Consider the following 27598-nt stretch of genomic DNA (forward strand, 5'->3'; position numbering starts at 1 on the left):
TCAATGTTTAGGCCACGTGTGTTATGACCACACCTCTCACTTTGACTTCTTGTCCTCCCCTGTCTGTTTGTATCCTCTGCTGTCTTTTGTCTTGTACTTAACTGTAAGCTGCTTGGGGTGGGGAATCGTCTTTTTTGTTCTGTGTTTGTACAGCACCTGGCACAATGAATGCTAGTCCCTGACTAGAGATCCTAGGTGCTGGGTAATAATAAATAACAACAATTCTTTACTACACTGAACAGTCCCATTAAGATGGGAAGTAGGTGTGTGTGACATGAAGCAAAACAGACCTCTTCCTTTCTACATACTGTGAAATGACGGACTCTTCACCAATTCTTTTTAGATGCACAGATTTATTAGGAAATCACATATGTCTGAATAGTCAGTATTGTTTCTACAGCAATAAAGTCTAACATTTCCTTGAAAGATTAGTTTTCTCTAAGAAGATTCAGTAGGACTTTAAACACTTAAATTAACATATCTGTGATTGCCTGGGAGGAATTTTCTGGCACTACAGTATAAAAATAATGCTCCAGGTTTCTAATCTGCTGAACTGTAGCCTCATGCAAAGCACTGTAGTTCCTCACATGAACATGCTGTGTGGGCCTCAACTGTGTCCTGCATATCCTCTGACTTCTGGTCAAATTTCATCTGTCCCTCAACTAAGCTGGCAGTTGAATCTGGAAGTGAAGAAAAATGACAGATAAGAACAAAGAAAAAAGAACAGTCAATTTGCGATATGTGTGGGATTTGTTATACAAACTTCATTAGTACGCTCACTGGACTTAGATTCTCCTAATTATCATGCACATTTCATTTGACTAACTGGATTAAGAAGCAGCCATCGCAACAAACTAATCATTAATTTAAAAGACAGTAATTATAATGCTCATTTATACTAGTTCATTTTGAATCTATTGTTTTTTAAATGTCAAACTGAAAACAAAATAAATGCATTGTAGATACCAAGATTTGTGATATCTCAGTTGCTCTCTTAGAGTCTGGCCCTAGCCCTCCCCCCCCAACCATTGACAAAACTCCAATGATTTCAATGGAAGCAGGATTGGGCCCATAGACAGTGATGAATAAACAATAGATAATATGGGACCTTCACTTAGCTACAGATTTAAAAAGTCATTACCAGGAAAAAGTCATAAAATGCTGACAGGCAACATATTTATTTTTACATCCACTAAAGTTGGTGTCACACACCAAATGTTATTGATTAAGACTCCAATTCAGTGAGGTCCTTAAGCACATGCCAAAGCTTACGCATGTGAGCAGTCTTATTGAAATCACAGAGATTACTCACCTGCTTAAAGTTAAGCACCTGACTAATCAGGGCCTAAAGTAGTAAATATTTGGATAGCCTCTATAATAGGATTTTTTGTTGACTTACCAGCTGGCAGACAATGGAAGCCAATAGAAACTGGGGTGGTCTCAGTTGCTGAACATCCTTTCACACAGCGCAGCACAGGCTCAACAGGATAGCATTTTGAGTTTTCGCCCTCCAGTCGAATTGTTTTCTCAAGTTTCACAAGTGAGCGCTGCAATTTACAGGCTGCAAATAAAATAATCATTGATATTTCAAAACCTTGGGTAAATGGCTTTAGATTTTACCCAAATTTCTCCATCTGCTAGTGATATTTTGTTATATCAAATGAATTGGCTCCATCCAAAATTCTATATGGATCACATGTAAAGCAATATCTCTGACTAATAATTTTCCTTTGTTTTAATTAGATATATATGGGGATACAGGGTGCTTATTTCAGATGGAGTCCAGAGTTATCTCTAGATGAATATGGAGATATTTAACCTAATGTATTTCCTAATGAATATTATGTGGGTAAGTTGGTTCACTGAGTAAGTGCAAGACTGAGTTTAACAGAGAATAGATCTCACTCTTCAGGAGAAGGACCTGGAGCTGTGCACAAATAAAAATAATCAACAGAGAATGGCATGAATACCATGGCCATTCTGATTAAATATATTTGTAGATATTTGGTAGAGCTGGGTGTTATTGCTACGAAGAAACAATTCCCATTGGTCAGTAACAGATAGGTCTGATCTTCAGTGATTACTACAGCCAGTTACAGGTGGATGAGAAGAACCTCAACTTATAGCTGAGTATAATTTTACGCTCTCTATTCACACATTGAATGTAGGCACTACATATGCTGAACCACATTGTAATCTAAACTGATGTAACTGAATAAATTACAAGGGTCCCAATTCACCAAACCATTTAAGCATGTGCTTTACCTTAAGCACATGAGCAGTGCCAGTGAAACCCATGGGAGTACTCACATGTTTAAAGTTAAGAATATACTTAAGTGCTTTGTTGGATTGGACCAAAAATAGTTGCATTGATCCAACAATTTAAATTATCACTCAAAGTAATGATGAGAGTTGGTCAAAAAAATCTGATGGAAAAGTTTTCTGTCAAACAATGCTATTTCATTGAAATACAGGTTTTTTTGCAGGAATGTGTTGATTTTGATGCAATTCTCAATGGGAATTTTTTAAAACTATTTGAAATTGAAATGGAGTATTTTGTTTCAACTCTCTTCTTTCATTTCCTCTTGACTTTCTTGTTTGGTTTCATTATGGCTTTATGGTTTCATTTTAACGTTAAATTTTTTAAAGTTTTTTAAACTTTAATTTTAATATTATGTATGTTATACTTAATATTCATATACCAGAGTTAATATTTTATAATGTTTCAACTTTATCAAAATGAATCATTTCAATAAAAGTATTTTTGATGTTTCTGAATCAAATTATATTGCAATTTCTGTTCTGAGAAATATTTCAAGATTTCAACTTTTCATACTTATTTGAGACTTTTTTTTCAAAATGTCAATTTCCCACAGGATGGAAATTCAGTTTTCTAACTAGCTATAGTAATCATACATAATGTATAGTAAAGTTTCCATACCGCCAGCACAAGGCTTTTCTGACAGAATCCAAGAATGAGCAAAGCTCACTGCATCTTTAGCTACATATCCACTGGGCATCTGAAATTCCTGTTTATTTTCAGCATCATATTTTCCACAAATGCCACATGTTTTCCCCGCCATCCAGAAAGCAACTTGAACCTTTGTGAAAACAAAGTAAAAGTTAATTCAAATTTATATTTAAGGATAATGTCAATGAAACAGAATTTTGTTACAGAATGGTCTCTCGAGGTAACATAATTGCAGAGGAAAATAAAAGTTCAGGCAAAGCCAAGATATTTGTTTTTAAAGAACAAGATTTGATTCTGTGCTTTCCGTAACAATCACTCTGAGTGAGAGTTATTTGAGAGCTTAGCTCTGTTAGGTCCTTTAGAAAATCCCTGTGTCCATGTCTAATCTATTAAATGATTGATGCTGAAGATGTAAACATTTTGTTTAATAACTCAATTAGCACTTGCTATACATATCATTTATTGATCTTGTACATTCCTAGAAGACCATTCTTCTATTAGAGTTTTTTGAAAAATCAGAATTTTGACTAGTTGAGGAGTTATATAATGAGAAGTACAGGGGACAGGGATTCAGAATTCCTGAGTTCTCTTTGCAACTATATCACTGACTCAGTGTGTGTCCTGGGCAAGTCACTTCACCACTCCATGTTTTAGTTTATCTAACACACAGGCATGTTCTGAGGCTTAATTCCTCAATGTCTGTGAAACATTTTGAGATCCTCAGAGGGGAGGAGCTGTGTAAGAGCCAAATATTATGATGACTGGCTGGAGGCTGTTATTCTGTAAACTCTTTTACCCTGATCTTAAAGTTGGCTTTACTAATGCAGACCCCTGCAATCATGCAAAGTTTCATCTACTTCAGTGAATAGAAATCAGTATGGAAACTGGAGTCTGAATGCGGCATTGGGGCTTTATCACTAAATGGGGTAAAATAATCTTGTGATCTGATTAGCAGAGATTCCCTTGTGTAAATATGGAATTTTGTTGATTTTCTGGGAAGTTTATGCAAATGAAAATACTAGCAGAGGAGAGAAAAATACCTTGAACGTACGCCCATCAAAATATAGTTTATCAATGCCATAGTCAGGAGCCACAAGTGATAGACCTTTCTTCTCATTGCTGATCATCAGAGAAGCATCTGTAATAAAAATACAAATGATCTTTTATAATCTTTATAATAATTCAGTAAAAATATAATCAAAGCCTTGTTTTTCTTCTTTTGTTGTTGCTGAAGAACCAAAACACACTGTATATTAACTAATTACTTTCCTTAAAATTTGCAAATATGGAATGTAGTTGTTGGCAGGAACTAGGGAAACATAATTTTAACTCTATAGCCTTAACAATCACTTTTGTATTAATTTTCCTTTGTAAATGTTAACAGGTTCCAATTCATTTCAGGGAACAACAATGGAGTCCTCCAATACTTAATATTACATTTTTGTAGATATTAAGGCCCTGTCTACACTCTAATGGATTCAGGAGACTTGACTGCAGCTTGATAGTTACCTGATCCATTTACAGCAGTTACCTGTAACCAAGTAAATGATAATGGGATAAAACCCTGGACTCCCAAAATGTTGATTCAGTTTTGGAGATGTTTGGCCCCATCTATATCCTACAGCTTTTAACTGCGTTATTATAACCAAGTTGGGGGACAACTGTATTGTATCCAGCTCTCTTGATTAGAAACAAAGTTTCAATGTGTCTGTTCATAGAACAAAATATGTATGCATTGAGAGAACAGAACAGGCTCTGCCTGGTGGCTGATTTTATCCCTACAGTTCTCCATAACTTTTGTTAGTGTTCTGTTTTTATAAATATTTCTATTGATTTTTAATATTGATATAAAATCCCAAAATGTCACATGTAAGTCAAGTTGGCAAAAAAAAAGTCCCCCCATATAGATATAGCAATTATAAGAAAAGCTATAGTTGGAAAACTTTCATCATATAAGTGATCAAGACATTTGGGATAAAATAATACCCTTCCTCCAGTTCAGAACTTCTGTGAACCAGAATCCTAAATGCCTACACATTTCAGAAAGGAAGGGTGGGTCAATTAATCTCAACTGTCTCTTGCTTAACTTTTAAAAAGTTCCCAATTCTAGTCTGTCTTTATAAATGCTGATCTGCAAATATGTAAATAAATACTCAATTTGGGAAGAGTAAATATTACTCTTCAGCCCTAAGTACAAAGGTAAAAATGTTTGTTTCAAGGAATATCACTGCCAAAATGATATACCTTTACTGGAGTATATTTCTCTCTCTCCTGATACAACCTATGAAAAAGAGCTAAATGGATACCTACCAAAGTCAGATGTATATGTGATATTCTCCACTGGGGTTTCAACACCATTGACCATGAGGTTAAGAAGTCCATTTGCTGGATACATGTCAATTTCACTTTAAGAAGAGAAAAAAATGAATTTATATTCTACTCTGATCATATTCATAAGCACACCACGTCCAGACTACAACCTCTTTCACTAAATATCCCTGATTTTAGCATTATCTTGTTTCAACATCATAGTTAGCATAAATGCACATCACAGGCTCATTTCACCTTTTGTGTGGGGTAACATCATGTTCTGTTTTGCCATCCATCTTATTCAAGGAGTACATGAGGTTATAAAGGGAAACACTGACACAACTCTGGGTGCAATACCACCAATGTAACACTTAGGGCTTGTCTACATTACCCGCTGGATCAACGGGCAGTGATCAATCCAGCGGGGGTCAATTTATCACATCTAGTCTAGACACGATAAATGGACCGCTGAGCAATCTGCCGTCGACTCCAGTACTCCATCAGGGCGAAAGGCGCAGGTGTGGGAGAGCGTCAGCCATCAATTTACCGCAGTGAAGACACCACGGTAAGTAGATCTAAGTATGCTGACTTCAGCTATGTTATTCATGTAGCTGAAGTTGCGTAACTTAGATTGATCCCCCACCCGCTAGTGTAGAGCAGGTCTTAGACAGAAGTTTCTTCTGTGTTACATCTGGATGGTGTGATATCTTTGCATTTCTAGTGTCAGGCCAGGAAAGGAGTTGAATGAAAACAAGCTGACCAAATCACAGTCCAGATAAAATGGATGTGGGGCTGATGAGTTGCATAGTATGTGGCAGAGGTAACATCTGCTCCCTCTGAGGAAAATGTAGTGGGGAGTACTCCCCTTTTTTTAGTGAAGTTTGCAATCTCATACATCAAGTTTGCAGCAGAAGCCAAGAGTGTTTTATTCGAGGCTGCTTTTGTCACTTCAGGACTGGATTATTGTAATGACTTTTAGAATTACTTACTGACTGCCAAGCTTGATATTGATTGCTTTAAGGTCAGCAGATTCTTCTGCATTCTTCATCATTACCAGGAACTTCAGTTCTGGGCTACAATCCTGGGCCAAGATGTGGTAGCAGTTTGTGGGCAGTGAGTAGTTAAACTGTACCTCATTGAAGGTTGTGATCTTGTCTTGGGAAACGGAGCAACGAGCTGGTAAAAGAAAACATGCCATAGAAACAAATGAATATTTTCCTTTTCATAAGAGATATTTATTTAAACATAATATTTTATTTTGGCTCTACATTTCAGTGAGACAACAGATGACATTTTTTCTCTAGGATTACATGGGATTTAGGCTACTCAGTGCCCATAATCTCTAAGCAAGGCATGAAATATACATTCCTCACATTTTAGCAACGAATGTGGTTTCTGACAATTCAAAATGTATCTGTTTAGATTTTCCAGAACAAATGATTAAAGGGAATTCATGGATTCCTGTGTAAATTTATCTTGACTCTTGCAGACAGACTGGATGTGAAACAACAGCAGTACGTGCACCAATGTGAGGAGTTCTTTGGAAAGTTTAATATCTCCGATTTCCAATCTGGAAATAAATACTTTGGTGCTTCTGTGCACCATATATTATGTTCTCTACAGTTGGAAATGATTTAACATTATCATAATGGGAAAAAACCACTAGAGAGCTATTTATTTCTTAATAAGAGAAAAACAATTCCATGTATTATCCGACAATGCTAAAATAACGATAGAGCCTGTAGAGCTTGTGTCTCTGACGAGAGTGAACTGCTGACCTTTAAGATGCTCCAGGACAGCAGATGGTGCTTCAGAAAAGAAATTCCAGATCGGGGCCTCCTGTGTTGAGGCTGGTGAAGATGGTCCTACAGGCAATGATAACGGAAGCCCGAGGGCTCTGTTATAAAGGGTCAGCTGAAAATGAATCAGAAAACAGATTTAAAATAAGAGTTCAGCAAGCTATTCACAGCAAATAGTTTATTTGTTGATTTCAGCCTCTTTTCCTGTTTGTAAATGATCTGAGGGACGACTTAGATCAGGGGTCAGCAACCTTTCAGAAGTGGTGTGCCGAGTCTTCATTTATTCACTCTAATTTAAGGTTTCACGTGCCAGTAATACATTTTAACGTTNAGCTTCATTTAAAATTAAATTAAAATGCAGAGCCTCCTAGACCAGTGGCCTGGACCCGGCCAGTCTGAGTGCCACTGAAAATCAGCTTGCGTACCGCTTTTGGCATGTGTGCCATAGGTTGCCTACCCCTGACTTAGATTTTAACATAAACATTGTTTTTTTGAAATTATTTGACAAATAGTTTATGTGAATATAATTCAGCAAATTCATTTCTCATGAACTCTTCTGCCAGTATTCACTCCTGCTATGTGATTGGTCACCTAAATCATATGGTATTGTTTCTTCTTTCTGAAAGGATAACTTCCAAACTCAAAAAGAGTTTCCAAGAGACAACCAGAGACAACAGTGAATCAATATCATTGTTTTAATCTGAACTAATGTTTTCAAATACTTTTTTGGAATGTTGACCTACCTCTAATAAAAAAAAAATATCAAAGTATTCTGTCAGGTGAAATATGTGATGGCATGATTATGCTGTATATTTACCTCAGGCAGTTTGGCGACAAAATCACAAGTCCTTGGAGACGTTAGAGCCACAATCAACTTGGCCTGTTGAGAAGGATTTTTGTGCTGTATTTCAGACCACCCTAGTATATAGGCAGCTCCCGGGATTAAAGTGTAAAACCTTGAAAAAGAAAAACATGATTTAACAGTAAAGTTGACTCAGGTCCCTCAGGCACTCATGTATTGGATATCTGAGGCATCTTCTATCTGACCATAACTTTGAGGAGATCTTAAGGACAAGTCCCTTTGTTGTGGCTGAGAGCAGATGATGTGGACAGCTGAAAAGTCCTCTGGTGTGGAGGAACTCTTATGTGTCACAGAGCCAGCATACACAGCAACTGGCACAAATTAGAGCAGTCCCCAGGGCAACACAGTTCACTTTGAGAAACAGTGAGCCATAATGGACAGGCTCCACCCTCACTCCCTGCTTTACTGAACAAGAACTTCGTGATGTAGAGAATCTGGCCCTAACTTTTCAGTAACTTCTGCTTGGTATAAGGGGATTACCTTCCACTTGTACAGTATGGGAGGTTTGTACAGTAGATGGTTATCTTATACTCCTTAGGGGTCATTTGATGAGTTTCCAAACTCAAACAAATCAGAAATGAGAATATAAAGAGACCAAGGATTGGCAGTCAATCACAGGAAGCTCATTGCTGAATATGGATTTTCCCAGCTTGACTAGTACACCATAAAATAAATTGCTGAAATGAAAGAGCAAAACCTCACCAGCTGGCAAATGATTTGACTCTTGAAGGAACTTTAGGCCACTCCAGTTTCAGCTGTATGGCTGGGTGATCAGCAAACCAGCCAGTTACAAGCTCTGAAGAAATCCTGTAGTCCTGGCAGTCCTGGCCCCATTTCAGATAACTCTATAATGGAGACAAAAACATTCCATTTTTTAAAACGTAAAACATACTTGAGATTGCTGTATCGTGTTTAAAACAGTGCTGTGTTATTTTTCAGTCTTACCGCTGCCTTGTGAGCATTAATGATTGAAGCATCAGCGCAGATTTTCCATCTGCTTGATCCTGTGATGTTTGACACAAACACTTGTATCCTGGGTCTAGTGGAGTATAAATCTGTGTATAGCACAAGCTGGAAGCCTGCCAGCTTTCTATCATTTCGAATAGCACGAAGAATAACAGCCAGGTCTGGTGCTTTACTGTCTCCCAAAAATTTAGGCTAAAAGCAAGGGAGGAAAAAAAATGTCTCAGAACAATATTACAAAGAAATTACTATAGTATGTTAGCTTTTATTTACGGTACAAATAATATCAATGGAAAATAAGAAGTTGACAAATGCATGTAATTTTCCACATGACAGATATACAATATAATATAATGTACAATAAATAAAATGGAATGGGCGAAAACTTGCAATGCTTATTCAGCCACACCTCCAGTTGATATCAATGGGCGTTTTCACAAAGTGAACATTGAGTAAAAGCTGTGGGATTTAGCCCAAAGAATTAGAACAACTGCATTTTTCTGGAAATAAGAATGTGTCTAATACCAGATCACATTAAATCAGCATGTTTTAGGTATGCTGTTTGTTGTAAATACTCAGGCCTAGGCTTTGGAGACAAAGCCCCCCTGCCTGTTTGTCTATATCACCTGTCATCTCTTGTCTTATACTGTATGCTCCTTGGGGTAGAGACCACCTTTTTGTTCTGTGTTTGTACAGTACCTAGCACAATATGATCCTGCTCCGTGATTGTTCTTGCTCTCCAGGTGAAATAGGAGCAAGCAGTCCTGGGTTTCACAGAGTGTTGGAAGCATGTGGCCTGCTCCTGCTGGTGGCACAGTTGTGTAACATGGGAGAGGGAGGGAAGGTTCCTTGCACAGACATCTTTCTCCTGTGCTTGCAAACAAAAGGCAGCACAGTCTGGCTCCATGTGATTTAATATGGCAGCTACTTTTCTTTACTCATTAACTGGACAATAATTGCAAGTCCATGGCAATGCTGCTATGCTAACATACTGCATACTGCATTTCTTGAAGACTAAGAAACTGACCCTGGAACCTGCTCTGTTGGTGTCTTCACTGCTACTGGAACTAGAACTAGAGCTGGAGGAGGAGGAGCTGCTGCTGCTGGTGGCGCTGCTACTGCCTGGGACTTTCTTTTTGGGATACTGCAACAATAAAAAAAAAATCATCCTTAGTAGAGCAATTTAAGTTAGTTCATAGGAAGATGTTTAAAATGACAATGCAGAATATTCTTTTACAGTGTTCTGCTAAAGCATGTTCTAATTACCAGATTATTGTCAATAACATGCAACTGAGTAGCTGAATGATTTCAAAATATTATATCGTATTCCTTTTTAATATCTTTGGGTCTAACCCTACAAATTGTTGCTCACCCATAGATCTTCTTGCCCAAGTAGTTCTTACATATCTGGGTTACTTGCATGAGTAAGAATTACTTGTATGGATAAGGCTTGCCAGGATCAAGCCATAAGTCAGGTTCACTTTTGCTCTCTATTTGAGACTATTTACACAGGAACAGTGCATTCAAATAGCACTTCTGCTTTACAAGCTCTTCCTATAGCTGCATATAAACTAATACCCAAATCACTGCAACACAGTAAAGCTTTGGTTTGATATAAAAGGGTAGCACTGACTCAGTCCATTGCACTTTAGGAATTTAGGGCCTGATCCCATGAATGGATGAACCACCACTTTTAGACTCAGACTCATAGACTCATAGGCCAGAAGGGACCAATATGATCGTCTAATCTGACCTCCTGCACAAAGCAGGCCACAGAACCCTACCCATCCACTTCTATAACAAACCCCTAACCTATGTCCGAGTTATTGAAGTCTTCAAATTGTGGTTTGAAGACCTCAAGCTGCTGAGATTCCACCAGCAAGTGACCCATGCCCCACGCTGCAGAAGAAGGCAAAAAACCTCCAGGGCCTCTGCCAATCTGCCTCGGAGGAAAATTCCTTCCCAACCCCAAATATGGCAATCAGCTAAACCCTGAGCATGTGGGCAAGGCTCACCAGCCAGCACTCAGGAAAGAATTCTCTGCAGTAACTCAGATCCCATCCCATCCAACATCCCATCACAGACCACTGGGCAGACTTATCTGCTGATAATCAAGGATCAATTGCCCAAATTAAACTATCCTATCATACCATCCTTTCCATAAACTTATCAAGCTTAGTCTTAAAGCCAGATATGTCTTTTGCCCCCACTACTCCCCTTGGAAGGCTGTTCCAGAACTTCACTCCTCTAATGGTTAGAAACTTTCGTCTAATTTCAAGTCTAAACTTCCTAATGTCCAGTTTGTACCCATTTGTTCTTATGTCTACATTGGTGCTAAGCTTAAATAATTCCTCTCCCTCCCTAATGTTAATCCCCCTGATATAGTTATAAACAGCAAGCATATCACTTTTCATCTTACTTTCCTACTGGTCGCTTTACTTTCCATGAAACACTGATTGCAGTGGAAATTGTTGCTACTGACTCCTCTTTGGATCAGGCTCTTAACAAGCATGCTCCACTGATTTAAAGTAACACAAACTGGTGTATTCTACCTCGTTTGTCAATGAGACTATACTAGTTCATACCAGAAGAGAAGTTAGCCGAAGATGTCAAGTTATCAGAGCCTGTCAAATTATTTAAGTTCCTCATGGCAGGGATTTTGAGCTAAACTCATGAAGGGACTTAGGTGTGGTGCCAGTGAGTGTTGCGACACCTAACTTTTATGCACCCTGCCAGCTGGTGGAATCCTTAGGCCCAAGGTAGATATGCATGCTCCTCTACAAGGCATGGGGAGTATTAGGTGCCTCAGAAAGAGATCCACAAACATCAGCCAGCTGAGTGGGGAGCCACCTAAAGTAGCCAATAGGAAATATCAGGGAGAGGGGCATGTTCGAATCCGCACCTCTCAAAGCTAGGTAGGTGTCTAACTTCACCTTGGATCCAGAGCCTTTAACCCTCACCTGGAGTTAAGCACCTAAGCCAGCTCTGCTTCTTACAAAAAACAAGAGAGAGAAAGCCTGCATTATAGCCAATAGCCCTGGAGCTGGGAGGCCTGTTTTCAAATTCCTGCTCTGCTTGACTTGGGGCAGAGATTTGAACTTGTGTCTCCTACATCCCAGCTGAGCACCCTGACCCACAGGCTATAGGGTATTCCAGGGCTGGGCTCTCTCAATCTCTCCTGTCAGAGCTGTTCCACTTTGTCTAAATAATTAAATGACTACATGGAAGCAGTGACTTTGGCGTGGATCTCCCACATACCCGAGAGTGCCCTCGCCACCATCCACTCAGAATACCGAATATCTTGGCAGTCAGGACATGGGCTAAAATGAATGAAGTGTTTTTTAACCCACCTGATGAAGTGGGCTGTAGCCCACAAAAGCTTATGCTCAAATAAATTTGTTAGTCTCTAAGGTGCCACAAGGACTCCTAATTTTTGCTATTACAAAGAGTGTAATACCACTTATTTTCCTTCACAAAGGCAGGTAATTCCCATGTGTGTTCTTTCAGGATTTAATTCTACCCATGTCAAGTCAGATGCAATGAGTGAAGAAAACTTACCTCCAGTGTATGAGCTGACTTGAAGCGATACTGATAGATCTCTGGAGTTCTCTTTGAAAATGATAAAAGTAGAAAGTTGAAGAGCCTTACATAGAAGAACCTGCTTTCTGTAATTGCATTGCAATGTGCAGCACTGGAAGTAAGTAAGGATTTCAGACTAAAAGACAACAGTATAAATCTTGAAATGTTTAAATAGAAAAATTAATGCTCCTAAATTAGCAGCTCCTGGAAATTCCACCAGAGAATTAAGACTAAAACATGCAACAGCAAAACCCCATTGAGAGAGACCAATAAACCAACAAAAATTGGTCACCTAGTTCTGGTGGTCTGTAACAATATCTCAGACAAAGCAGTGGAAACCCTGGAGATACTGTAAAGGGGTCACCTGAGACAGGTGGTTGCCTGGTGGAAGTGGGGTTCTTAGTGCAGTTTTCACAATACTGGACCAGTGTATTCTGTAGTGTCAATTCATAATTTCCTGATATACAACGCCAAGCCACCTGCTATCTACAATGTAACTTGCACTGACTTTATCATCTTCATCATCACCACCATGCATTCTAGTGACTCACATAAGTTACCTGTATTTTGGAATACTCGCTACTGCTGCTGCTGCTGTTGCTGTTCGGCTCTCTGATGAGTTGATGCCTGCTTCCAGGTCGAGGTGCCTTGCTGCTGCTGCTGCTACTACTGGTGCTGTCACTGCTGCCGCTGTCGCTGCTGCTGCTGCCACTGTCGCTGCTGCTGCTGCTACGGCTGCTGCTGCTGCGGTCACTGCTGTCACCGCTGCTGCTGCTGCTGCTTTTGCTGCTGCTGCTGCTCTCATCTCTGTTTCCAGGTTGTAATGTTTTGTCTTTCGGATATTGATTGACCCTCTTACCAGAAGAGGAGGAAGAAGGGGAGGAGGAAGAGGAGGAGGAAGAAGAAGAGGAAGTGTCGGAGGATGAAGATAAACTAGATGGATATTTAGCATTGGGGTCTGCCCAGAACTCTGTCATCTGGGTCTTTCCTTTCTTGTGCTGCCGAGTTCTATTTGCAACCTGCAACAGCATTTCAAAGAACGATGCTGGTGATTAGACACATCAAAAAAAATAATTTTTACTATTTTATCTTATTAGATTTCAAACTATTTACTTGTTCTTTTCCTTTAAAGAAGCACAACTTCGTTGCTATGATTATTAAATAAGATGTGGTGGAAAAATAACTGTGCCCACTTATTTAGGCTGGAATTCATCCATGTGCAGAGGGCCAGCATCAAGTCTGTGCACCATCCAAGTTCCACTCAAGCCTTTCATGTTAACTTACACACACGCTTTTCATTTGAAATTGTACCCGTCTTACTAACCTTATTCTCTATTTTCCATGCAGATATTCCATAGTGTATTTTAAAACCATTGCTTTTTGTTTGCTTAAATAGGGTTCCTGCCCCATACACGCTCAACATCTCAAAGTCAATTACCTTAAACACATTTTCAATTCCTAGGATCTTCTTCAGTTTCATTTGAACCACGTCATCTGGAGATGAATCATCTTCTTCCTCGGACTCTAGGGTTACCACCTGGATTATTTTGGAAGCTGCTCTAGATCCTGCCTGAATCTCCAGCTGTATTTTGTCTATAGCTGCATCTGTGCGGGCTACACATCAGATACGTTCATTAGGAGATACGCTGCTTCAGCTGTACTGACATAGATTAAACAGAAAATCTTGTATTCAATACTATACCTGGTTTCAAAACTATTTTAGCTTCATGTTCTCCAATTGATCGGTGAAAATATGTGTTTTTTAAAACAGAGGCATCTCGTGCTCTCCGGTAAAAACAGATCTGACAACCAAAACGAGTCACTTGGACACAAATCGCTTGTGTATATGTTTTTCCTCCTGCACTGTGGCGAAGTTCCTGTTCAGGACCATAGGAATATTTCTTAGGTAGGATGTCAGAAGCCTCTCTTTGCTGCATTAAACATGAGTACATTAGTACACTGGTAGCATTTCACAGACAAGAAGTACAAATATCAGCATGCATATAGTACAGAGAAAATAAATATTAATATACAAACATAGAAGAGTTAGTTACCGTCACGGCACCTTCTCTCGAAGTTCTTTCAGATGATTTGAAATGCTCCTTCAGAATATTTGACCCAGCACCTTCTGGAAATACTGGAATCTTCTTCTCTGTGCCTGGTTCTCCTATATTTCTTGATACAGCAAAAGCCTTATGCCTGTGGGATTATGCATGAAATATTATTTATAAGTAGCTCCAAAGGGCTGTTGGATGGATTTAATCATATCTCTATTCATGTCCCTATTTTAAGAATCATACAGTTTTGAACACTGAACCGTAAGAACCAAATAACTATTTATAAATGCATTTTTGCAGCATAGTAACATGACTTAGTCCTAGATGAACTGCAGGTTGGTATAAAGACAATGGGTAGCATTTTCAAAACCCATTCGACTTAGGTTCCTGAGTGCCTAAGAGTTTGCCTAGCCGAACAAGCAGGGGTGTACACTGCCTCTCACTAGCCTGCTGTGTGCTAAGTGTCTGTGTGGACCCTGCTGCTGGGCACTGAAAGCTCCTTAGTGCACTTTGATCTATCCCCTTTTGAAACGGGAGTAGATTAAAGTGCACTAAAGATCTTTCAGTTCACAGCAGCAGGGTCCACACAAACAGTGTGCAGCTGACTAGTGCAAGGTAGATTTACACCATAGCTTGCCATGAACTAAGTATTCATGCAGCCAAGTCCTAAGTCACTTTTGAAAGTGAGCAAATAAGTTTCAAAGTGACTTAGGTACTTTTTGAAAAATTTATCCCATATTACAAAAAAAAACCCTAAAACCCAAACAAAAGAAACCATGAATTACATTGCACAAAAGTGGTGCAATGTTACTATGAGTCACATGTATCCTTGGTCATATGAAATGATTATACTGCTTATTGTGTTGGAAGGTTTCACAAAAAATATTTTAAATAACAGAAATTTAACAACTCGACCTTCCCATCGCTATCTCAGTCTCCTGTTGGCATGGGGTTGTTCCAAACTTCAAACTTTTTTCCTTCAGGTCTATCTTGGCGTCAAATTTCAGTGGAGCTTGTACACGGAGTTTGGTGTGAATTTCAATAGAAGACTGAAAGTATTCTGTGTTGATTCCCATCATTGCCACAGTGTTAAAGTAGATACTGAAAGAGAGCGAAATTGCCACAGATAAGCAAACGGACACTGTACCTAGCCACTGCTCTTTAAGAAGCAGAACTCCCTTTCCATAGAAGTCTCTGTAAATCTCAGAAACATAAAAATGAGAACACTTTCCTTACCTTGGGCTGACGTCAGCACGAAGTTGCAAGTTGGATTCATACAACTGTGAAGGTCTAAAATCACCAGATAAAGGAGGGGACAGCTTTACGTCAACTACAAGAGACCAAGAGAAAAAAGCAAAAGATGGTACAAGTAAAAATAAATGAGTTAAGATAAAAGGTTCTCATAACAGATTATTAATGAAAATAAAAACCATGGTGATAAGAGCAAAGTCTTGTCCTGAATTAAAAACTGGATAATCAATAAGAAACTCAAAGATATAGTGAACAGCTACTCCTCAGAGTAGAGAGACATTTGCAGTCAGGAACATGAAAGGGGACATACAAGAACTAAAGCTAGTTCATTTATTATATTTATTAAGGATTTGCAGGGGAAGTGGTGAGCAAGCTGGTGACTTGTACTGATGGCACTAAGTTGTTTCTATGTGTAGAAATCATAAAAGATTCCAAGAAAATCCAGGAAGACTTATATGTGTTGCTGAATTTGATGGCAGGATGGTAGATGATATTCAGATTGGATAAATGGAAGATGATGAACACTGATAAATATAGGTCCTGATTCTGCTCTCAGTTATACCACTGTAAATCAGGAACAACTCCACTCAAGTCAATGGAGTAACCAGTTAAGTGGGATAAGAATCAAACATCATCTAAAAAGATTAAATATGCCGATCAGCCCTTAACTTTCAAAATTCATCACAGGAAAGAAATAAAGGAGCCCAGTTGGATACCTCAGTGAAGAAATTGGGCCAGTGGGCAGAAAATGGGATATTTGGGGATAGAAGTTATTGCAAAAGTTAATAATATGATATGGAACAATGGTATATGCTCTCCTTTGGAGGCAGTTGTTCAGTTTTAGCCTGCTCATTTTAAGAGAGACTAAAAATATCCAGAGATGGGCAACAAAGATAGCAAATGATATCATAAGACCTACATACAGTGAGCGGCTGCAAAAATTAGGCCTCGGAAAGGGAAGAATTAGAGGGGACAGTAAAGAGGTATTTAAATGTTCTGTTACTGAAAGGTATGGTCCCTCCCTTTGACACTTTAACATAATACAGGATAAAAAGGACCACTCTCTATTCAGTTAATGACAGGCAAGTTTAAAACAAAGGAAAATGTCTCTTCACCCACTGTGTAATCAGTTTGTGAGATTCACTGCTGCAGTGAAAGAGAGAGTCAAATAATACTGTCTAATTTACAACTCTTCTGCATAATTTTATGATCACTAAATATTCCACCACCCGTTCAAACGTAACATGTCTAAAAATGGAACTCCTCGTGTTCCCTTGCAAGCCCTCTACTCCGCCTCCCATCTCGATCATTACTGGTAATTCCACGCAGTGACTACTGAGCCATCTTCAGTTCCTCTCTCTCTTAGTTGGTACTAAATCTGCTGCGTGTTTTTATGCATCACCTTCAGAATTCCTCCCCATTCCTATAGCAAAAACTCTTGTCCAGGTTTTGGTTATTTCTGACCTTGAGTACTGTCACCTTCTTCTCTTTGGTTTTTCAGATTCTTACCTCGCCCCCTCCCTTTTCTGTCCATCCAAAACACTGCAGCAAAAATCATCTACCTTGCCTGCTGCTGCAACTACATTCCAACCTTCTACAAATATTTTCACTAGCTCTCCTTCCTCCCTTTTTGTCCTGGCTTTCAAGGCTCTACATAAATTAGTCCCTCCTACCTTTCTGTTCTCATAACTTTTCACTCCACTGCCTCCTAATTTGTCTCCCATCCCATGGTTTGATCCAATATAGCTAATGTTATGTTCTCAAGCTCACCACGGGCTGTAGCATGTGCCAGAGCAGTAGTATATACACTGTATGCCAATGGCAGACCAACAGCAGTAGGGACGATGTGCTGAAATTCTCCTGAATATAATGGCTGAATCCATCGTTCTGCAATGCCATTTTGGATTTGATGGATCACTCTCTTCAGCCATGTGTGTCTGTCTGCTGGTCCAGTCACAAGCTACAATGTAACAGAGATACAGCAGGTTGGATGAGGAGATAAAGCTGCCAAACACTTCAGACAAAATTAGAGGGAGTGCATACCTTCACAGCCTGCTGAATGAGATCCTTGTTGATGTTGGCAAAGGCCAGCTCTTGGCCAAATAGTTTAAAGTAAGCTGATAACAGAGGGTTTTCTGAAGGCAACTCTCTCCATCCCAGCAGCTAGGAAACAAACAAAAAGGCACTTAATACAGTATATTTGCAACTAAACATTTAACAGGCAACAGAAATAGCTACTGACTATTTTTCTTTGCCATTTGTGTTTCTTTGCTAATATCATAATGTGACTTTTCAGAATTCCATGCAATTCAAACATATACAAGTGACTTCAAATATAATGTCTTGTATTCTGACAAGATAACATTACATCCAGTGCCCAGGGTCAGCTCACAGCCCTCCACACCACTTAAACTCGATTTTAGATCAGACCACAGTATCAAATCAATCCTTCACTTGAGGACACAGAAGTCCTGAAAACAGATCAGTTGCAAAGAAGGGAAAAGAGAGGCAGGATTGGAGAGGCCAACCCTGGGCTGGACATTTACTACATACTATGAAGCCCAGCTTCATTAGGCTTCCTAGTAGTGAGGCACAGGGTGTTTGGGAAACAAGGCCAGAGTGGGAGGCTGCTCCAGACATCCCAGGAGAAGGCAGGTGATCTAAACTTGGAATTTCCAAGCCACAGGAAATTCCTACATTTAAAAACTAATGTTCCAAATCTAAACAAAAATTAGAAATGTTGATATTATCCATGGAAAGCAAATGCCAACATTTTTTGGTCTCAAAAATTTGAAATGTTTCCATTCAATTTTTCAAAAACAAAATGGAGCAGCCAGCTGTCCCACACACTGCCTTGGCTCCTGGGGACTCCCCCCAACTGCCTTTGCCTCTGAGGGACACCTGGGCCTGCTCCCAAAGGGAGCAGACTGGGCGTTGCCTGGAGTTGGAAGTAGCTCAGGAAGTCCCCCAAAGTCTGGAGAGTCCCACGCCATGGAGTGGGGAGCCTAGAAGTCCTGAGAGTCCTGTCTCAAGGTGAAGCACTCAGGGTTCCCAGCTATGCAGCGGGGAGCCTGAAAGTCCTGGTGTCCCAATCCCAAGGCAGTCAGCATGGAGGGGCTACCCCAGGACCATGGACCCTGGAAGCCTAGGCTCCCCAGCAGCCCACCAGGTGAACTGGCAAGGAACCAGGTAGGTTTCCATCAGAACCTTGTGTGCATTTTGGCAGCCATTCATTGAAAATGAAACATTTCTGTGATATGCAGTATTGTTGTAGCTGGGTCGGTCCCAGGATATTCGAGAGAAAAGGTGGTTGAGGAAATATCTTATTAGACCAATTTTTGTTGACGAGAGAGACAGGCTTTCGAGCCACACAGAGCTCTTCTGTTTGCCAGACCTGAAGAATAGCTCTAAGTGGCTCAAAAGTTTGTCTCTTTCACCAACAGAAGCTGGTCCATTAAAAGCTATTACCTCCCCTAACACATTTTTGTGAAACATCTAGGTATCAGTGAATTGGCATTTTCCAATGAAAATTCATTTTGTTTGAAAATTCTTAACCATCTCCACAGGAGACTCCTTCCCCTGCTATCCCAATGTGAATCTCCGCAGTGCCTAGCTGAGACACTCAGGCTGGGTGCAGGAGTGTTAATTTGCCTCTCCGTTCAAGGCTGAATTGGTGAAGAGAGTCTTACTAAACCCCTCTGCCCTCGATGAATTCCACCCACAATACATCACACGAGACAAAGAATGAGAACAACACATACTGTTTTCCCAATCTCCTTTATCTTTCTGTATGTGGAATATTCTGCAAATGGGATGTTTTGTTTCCTTACAACATCCGTAAGACCTTCTGCACAGACACCAACCTAATAAAAAAACAACACTGTGCATGAGAGGGTGCACTACAATACAGCTAAAACACACTGTTAGTCAAGAAATACGTTCGTCAAAAATAAACTTTAATACAATCTGTTATTGGCTTAAATATAATATTTACCTCTAGCAAACTAGTAGCTGCACCTGCATAGTTTACAAGCAAACTGGAAATTAAAGCGGATGGGAACATTGTTCTTGGACTGTTTATAAGGAAGATCTTTCCAAATGCACCGGCCTGATATCTACCTGTAGTAGAAATTAAAAACAAGATAGTGCTTTGTTGTTGTTCTATTGACTTGCGGGGATGTCAATCTGTAGCTGATAATCCTTTCTTCGTAAAATATATTCTCATGAAGATTTTCAACATTTAGGTCCTGACATAGCAAACATTTACGAGCAAGTATCTTTATACACAAATATACCACTGAAATGGATGAGATACTCAAATGCACAAATGTTTGCAGGACTGTGGTGAAATGTTATACTAACAAATGCAGTGAAACTATTTGATCAAACTTAAATATTCTAAGTACACTTTATTACAGTAAGAGGCATTTTACAAGAAAGTTAGAGAGCTGGTAAAATAATTTGTAACGACAAATATACTCTAATAATTCTTCATAAAAAAGAAACAGTAAACTTTTCAGAATTCAGACACGGAAAATATCTTATACAACTAATTAAATACTCCTTTCATAACTCTTTAAAACCTTCCAGCCATTCCGAAAGAAAAGAACTCTTAAAGATAGAATCCAAGTTAGAGTTCAGAATGATTTACATTCGTTCTCCAAATGACTGGGAAATGCTGTTTTAATGACGGACACTCCCAGTAAATTAAATTTTTTTACTCACTGTAGTAACCACCAAGAGGAATTACTTTACTGTAACGAAAACTCAGTCTGTCAAGTCTGGGGCTCAGCAGTTTAATGGCAATGTTGCAAGCAGCAGATCTTTTAAAAAATGGATAAAAATATACAAAAGTAAGCTAAATTTTACCAGAGTAATTTGAGTCAGTGTGTATGCATGTGTGCGTGTATATATATATATATTTTTACTTACAAAACTGTAATAGAAATTGTACTTCACAGATCATGTACAGTTTTACTTCTCTCCCTACTTACACATTATAGAAGCGTGGGAATCCAATACTTGACAAAGCTTTTATGTGAGAATATACAAAACTGGCAACTTGCATATTGGTCTCTTTCAGTATCACGTTAGCTATAGTTGTTACCAGAGGAAGTGCAGGCCCAGTTTCAAATAAGACAATGCAAGAGATCATTCGGACTTCAGGGGAAAGTGAATGATCCACAAAGATCTGGAGAAGAATGTCCTGCACCTGGAGAGGGAAAATATAATTTCATAAATGTCTGATAACTTCTAAGGTGGTTATTCTCCCTGCATCAACAAAGCACACATCCATAATAAGGAGAGAACAGAACCTCAGGTGTAACCTTTTTTCCACTGCATGAGTTGATGCACAAACATTAATGAAAAGTGTTGGGACATAATGAATAGCTCTTGAGAAAATGCCATGACTAGTAGACAAATTTATCTGTGGTGTAACTCCAATGGCTTTATGAACTTGAGCCCAGGTGTTCACTATCATTTAGACCACTTTAGCAAGGGGTGTTCCAGTAGCAGACCAATGACAATATATGACTAATATAAGATGTCACATAATATGACAAGTGACTAAAGAAACACCATTACATCTACCTCCCAACAATTACAGTGCCCAGCACAATCATACCCTGATATCACTTGGGGCTTTAATATTGTGATACTAATAAGAATCAAGAATTGTTCTGAATTCACAAACACTGCACCACTGAACTCACTTTCTCCCTGGCATATATTCTGCATCTCTCATTATTCAGGTAAACTATCATTGATTCTGCTTACCTTTCTGGAGTCCTTCAAGCCTATATGCCTCAAGGCCATCACAGCTTCGACCTGAATATGGACTGGGAAATTAGAAGCACCAGATGAAAATATTGGCAAGAACTTCAGGATGCGCTTGATACTGGCTGGTTCTCCTGCATTGCCAATGGCTTTCATAGCTAATACAATGTCATCTTCATTGCCCTTGCTGGCTGCCTCAGCTGCAAGGTCATGGAGGGGCTGCAAACAAAGCACAGTTCAATGCTTTCTTATTTTCATACAAAATTCACGCATACGCATATTGTTATCTTCACCCACTGAAACCCTATGACCATAATGCAACTGATACAATTACAAATATTCAGTGACCTCCTCCGGATTTAGTCTAAATTAGCTATATATTCACAGGCGATGAAGACTTTCAGGTTGATATCCCTTGGCTACTAAGTAAGCTTCTGGAATGATCATTTGTAAATTAAATCACTGTGTATATCCTGGATTATGTTTTCTAGAATAAAAATGATCAGGCCTCATTGCAGTTTTATCTTTCTTATCTTTTTAAGCTGTTAAAAACAATCGGAAATGAAAAATACCTACCTGAAGAGCTTCATTAGGGCAAGATGAAGCCAGAGAACAGAGTCTCTTTACCATGGAACCATATCCCAAATAAGCAATCTGGCGAAGCATGGGAAATCTCTCAAGTCGGGAACTGGTCACTAGATCCTGTAGAAGGAAAAGAGGCACCTCTTTAAATCAGGGCTATGTTCACCTTACCCTTCAGATAAGGACAATTATTTAGGATTTGTCTAGAAAAGTTATTTATTTCAATAAAATCAAATCAAGCCAGTAAAATATTTTACACATGCATGAGCCAGATTCACAGCTAATGTAAATCAACATATCTCCATTAACTCAAATAGAGCTATGCTGATTTACATCAGCTGAAGATGTGGCCTAAAAAAGGCAGGATACAAAGTGCAAAGGACATGGGCAGGAGCCAATCTACAAATGGAATTTCTATGGAAGAGTCTGTAACTCTTTATTACTTTAAAGAATCGTGCTCACTTCATATTCTGTGTTTTCTTATGTTAAAAAATTGGAATATTAACTAGAAACAGCAGAAAGTCTATTATATAATAGATGGTTGTATTAACTGTATGTACAGAGTTTGGAGCTTTCATTTTGATCATATTTCATCTACAATACTTTTACTTTATTCCAGTGTCTAGGAATGTTATGCAATTACTCTGGACTGAAAAATGTAATGCTTAAAAGAGCTATTCAAATTATCTGACACATCCATCACCATTAATACTTTAGAATTAACAGAAAAAGATGAACTGAGGTTTGATGTCAGAAGAGAGAATATATGGTCCAAGAAAACTAAAATGGGGATAACAATATAGGGTGGGTGTTGGAGTTAATTTCATAACAAATTGAAGATATAGGACCCAATTCCCCTCTCACACAGGCAGCTGTCAACTGAAGTAACAGAGTTATTCTGATACAAAATGAGTGTAAGTGAGAGAAGAATCTGGCCCCTGAAGTGCTATAAAATCACTAGTTATTATCAGTTGTTATCATGATGATGTGCCCGGAAAGGATCCTGTATATTGTACTCACTGCTGCTACTGCAATAGAATTGCCATCCGCTTTTGTTAAATGGAGGGCTAAAGAAACAGTCAGAAGTGCCTCAATGTACTTAAAGTCATCATTGCGAATTCGCAGCTTAAGGAACTTCAGCGAATCAACGGTCCCTGCCATAGTAATTCCACTCAGCAGCCAAAGCCTGCAGCCAAGGTACAAAATCCATACATTTAGCTGTCTATGCTCCTTGTACAAGACATGTCATTTGTTAGTGACACAGTCAATCATTACCTGTGATAAGGTTTATCTGAAAATTGCTTAAAGACGGACTCCAAGGTATCAGGATTTGCTACCCGAAACAGTTGGATAAGCTCTAAGAATTTGTATGGAGCATCCCCATGGAGCTCTTGCTGGTTATCCTGGATTACTTGTTGCAATGTTTCCACTATCTGAGGATAGAAGGCAGAGGGAATATACTAATTAGTTGCTTCTCCATTGAGTTTGTAATAATATATTGATCTTTTATTAGTCTGATAAATGGCAAAGCAGTTTAATAGACTAAGCATTCTATACCCGTTGCGCAGGGTTTTTCGTCTTGATCAGCTGAATTGGCATCTGGAGCAGCACTGGTGGGAACTGATAAGGCAGGCCTCCACGGTTCTGCAGCTGAATTTCTGGAGGGCTCACGCGTTCATTTTTCACTTCAACCAAGGTAAGTTCTTGTCTGGAAGGAAATAAAGAGACATCAACATGTGTCATTTGGAGGAATAAGCTGTCTAGCTGCATCCATCTGACTTCACTGCTTTGGCTGTACAGTGGGGATATGGATAGTTCTTTATTTGTTTTTCTATCACAAAAGACTACAATTTCTTAGGGTTATAGTCTTTTCAATGGAACAGAACACTGTCAGGGGATAATGGGTATCTGCAATGAGAGAACTGCTGAACTGGAGCTGAATTGTTAAGTGGAAATGAATTGTTATTTTCCAAAGCAAGAGATACTGGTTTTATGATAACATAACATTTATAGTGATTTTATTCTGTGTGCGCCTCATACTCATTTTGACTGAGGGGATGTTGGTGCTATAAAGCGGCACTTTCTCAGTGGAATCATTGAATAGAAGCACTCCCATGGATTTAGGAAGCAGAATTATTTTGCCACTTTTTTCTCATTTCATTACAATACAAAGTTCAATTTACATGCAGCAAAAAATTATTGTTAGTGCAAAATTCCCACAGTTTTTTTGAGTGGGTGGGAGTAGAGTATGAATACCTGCAACTTTATCAGGTGCCATTTAAGACAACTCCCATTTACTTCACATGGGAGCAAGATCAGACTGATGCCTTTACACTTATTTTCACTTTCACCTCTGAGGCTTACCTTGCCTCCGTGACAGCAACACCAGCGGGTTCATTGAAAGGGGAGATCTGATAGACCTGCTGGGACACTGCTTCTGTGATCAGAGTACCAGAATCTGCATATTTCAATTTGTAGGTGAATGCAGCAGTTCCTTTTACAATCTTTTCTTTCTAAAAGAGCAAAGAAACTCATGTAACGAATGAGACTAGACCATGGTTTTACTCATTTTTAGAGTGGATCTGTTTATCTTATTCATACCAATGGGCAAGAAGGACAAGGGCGGATGTAAATCATTCCAATATCCTTCACCACTTTATCCTGGCAGTCGTTGAGGTCTCTGGTTTTGGTAAGAGAGACTCGGTTATTCCTCCTGTCTTCCTGGACAACATACCTTGTAAGGCAGACGCCTCCAATTCCAGCCTACAGAGAATGATAGAAAATGATTGTGCTTTATAGTTATATCAGGTCTGCATGAGAGGAAGAACATTCCCCGAACTGAGATTTAAAGTGAAAATGAAATTTAGTAAGACTATATGGAAACCATTTCTTAATTAAGTGTCAAAGCCTGCTCTCATTACACACACGAGTAATACCACTGAGGTAAGCAGGAATACTCAGATGAGTAAAGACTACAGGATAGAGACTCAATTTAGGAAATAATCAACTAGTTGATATAATCAATTCAATGAACAGTGATAGATTAGACAGAACAGGGTAAATGGGGAAGATATACACTAAATATCTCAATGTCTGATCATTATCTTTATTTTTCCCTTAGTCTTCCGTTTTATAGATTGCACATATAGAGAATGTAATAGACAAACTGCCAGAAACGATCACCTTCATATATAAATGTATATTTTCTTTTGTCCAAATGAAAATATTTTAATATTGTTGTGCTTGTTGAGTGAGATTTTAAAATAAATACAAATAAACTCTAAGCAAGAGTTTTAATTGACTGAAAAGCATTTAATAATAACAAGTAATGTTTGGGCACATGCAGCAAACTAGCTTGAAACTGGAGAAACAAACCTCTTGCAAGTCATATGCATTCTGTGACTTTTTGATAGTTATCTGCAACATGTTCACAATTCCTCTCACTAGGTTGACGCACGTGACGGGTGTATCTTCTGGAGCATAAATGTTTCCAACCCGCCCATTGCTGTATTCAAACTTAAAGGGTTGGGTGAGAAACGAAGCGATCAGCTGAGTGAGTTTGGAAGCTCGAATGAATGGATCTCTGGGCCAGATCCCATTGTATTCCTCCAGCTGTGGAGATCGGATCTGAGAACAAAATTCAGAAAACGCATTAGTCTCCATTCTGTGAGTGAAAATATTTTTAAAGTATGTACTATATACAGAAAATAACTAGGGAAAGAATTAACATCGCTATACATGGTTTACTCTGAATATAGACTGCAGAGGCCATCTCCTGTGCTATTTGTACAGCGCCTAATACCATGGGAACCTTGCCTATTATAGTTGGGGGCTTTTAGGCACTATTGTAATACAAATAATAAATACAAATAATATAGAGAGATAAATACATAGAACTTGATTCTTCCCTCTCGCTCTTCTATCGGTGTAAGACCAATACACCTCCTTTGAATCTGGCCCACTGAATATATTGTATATTAAAGAAAAAAGCTAAAACCATTTGAATTACTCTTAATAATATTTTTTAAAAATTCTATTTGCATCAACCACTTTGAGCATAGAGTTGAATGGAAAACCCAACACAGATTTTTTGTTTTACATAATAAGTAACTGTGCAGTACAGGTTTCAGAGTAGCAGCCGTGTTAGTCTGTATCCGCAAAAAGAACAGGAGTACTTGTGGCACCTTACAGACTAACAAATTTATTTGAGCATAAGCTTTCATGGGCTACAGCCCACTTCATCAGATGCATAGATATACAATATACAATATAGGAGATGCATCTGATGAAGTGAGCTGTAGCCCACGAAAGCTTGTGCTCTAATAAATTTGTTAATCTCTAAGGTGCCACAAGTACTCCTGTTCTTTTTGAGCAGTACAAAGTCAGAAGAAGAATTTTAGGACCTTATTTCATCAGCCCTTATTTAGGCAATGCTCCCATTGAATCAACGGGAGCTTCAGCTTTGGTTGAGTATTGAATAAGTAAGAGTGCTGAATAATATAAAAAGTAAGTTGGATAGAATTGTTATTTCTACACATAAATTAAGGACTTGCTTCTGTTCCTAATGACTCCCATGGGAATTTGGAATCAGTCAGGATTGCCAGATCAAAACCTTAAATGAGAGCAGAATTGGACCCCTGGTGTTGCAGGCCAAGGTTCTCAGAAATGACTAGTGATTTTTGGTGTCTCGATTTTCTGGCAATAAGTTTTGGTGCCTCCATTTTTGGATGCTGTCACCTGATCTCTGAAAATCAGATCCCACTAAGGCGCCTCAAGTTGAACACTCCAAAATTGAGGCACTCCAAATCACTAGTCACTTTTGAAAACCGGAGCCATAACTCACAAGTCATTTCCCAGTCCCTAAAATCTTCAACGCTCTTTTCTCCATTGCTTTTGTCCTGTGGCTGCCTACAACATTCAGTAGCCCAAGTGTCGCTTTAACCTCACTTGGTTTTTAATGCTGTTTTTGTTTGATCTCCTTCGGAAATAGTGCAATCTACCTTGAGGAGGTGATTCCTCTGTGACAATACACTGATCTCTACTTTACAGGACAGTCTCAGCCCAGTTCTTGCCAAACCAGGCTCTGGCAGTCCATTCAGGGTAAAGGCCTCATAGTTGTACAAGTAGGTCTTGCTGCTACTAAAATCAGGTTCTGTGAAAAATGATACAAATATTCACTTTTAGTAATAGTTCAAAAGACATTCTGCTTTGTGATCATTATGACAAAGGCATTGAATGAAGCTTAAGAAATGAACAGTAGACTTACCAGGGTCATACTTTTCACTCTCTGTGAAAAGAAATCAAATGGACACATGAATAAAGGCAAATATTAACTTTGAATTTAATTTTTTGACTCCACTACAAAAACCCAGTAAAAACTAACACAGAAGGGCTATGTAAACTTACCCACAAGGGTGAACACTAGCGCTAGTATGATTCCCCTCAT

At 38.9% G+C, this 27598-nt stretch overlaps 1 protein-coding gene across 1 annotated transcript; it reads right to left on the bottom strand.

The window, feature by feature from the left end:
* Positions 1-546: 546 nt before the first annotated feature.
* Positions 547-27598, bottom strand: LOC116835744 (vitellogenin-2-like). Its single transcript, XM_032798848.2, has 35 exons — positions 27555-27598; positions 27419-27435; positions 27153-27304; positions 25528-25779; positions 24754-24915; positions 24517-24665; positions 23710-23860; positions 23428-23585; positions 23173-23338; positions 22147-22272; positions 21571-21789; positions 20787-21004; positions 20518-20615; positions 19787-19911; positions 19554-19655; positions 17836-17955; positions 17563-17752; positions 15778-15871; positions 15457-15642; positions 14545-14683; positions 14187-14415; positions 13923-14098; positions 13045-13503; positions 12464-12514; positions 9933-10049; positions 8888-9100; positions 8645-8787; positions 7898-8036; positions 7060-7195; positions 6271-6457; positions 5282-5376; positions 4012-4109; positions 2942-3101; positions 1400-1561; positions 547-680 (listed from the first exon to the last, which is right to left on the bottom strand). Exons 1-35 carry the CDS (start codon positions 27596-27598, stop codon positions 562-564), a joined length of 5352 nt encoding a protein of 1783 aa, XP_032654739.1. The 3' UTR covers positions 547-561.

This window comes from Chelonoidis abingdonii, chromosome 7 (genome assembly GCF_003597395.2).
Source record: "Chelonoidis abingdonii isolate Lonesome George chromosome 7, CheloAbing_2.0, whole genome shotgun sequence".
In the NCBI taxonomy this organism is placed as follows: domain Eukaryota; kingdom Metazoa; phylum Chordata; order Testudines; family Testudinidae; genus Chelonoidis; species Chelonoidis abingdonii.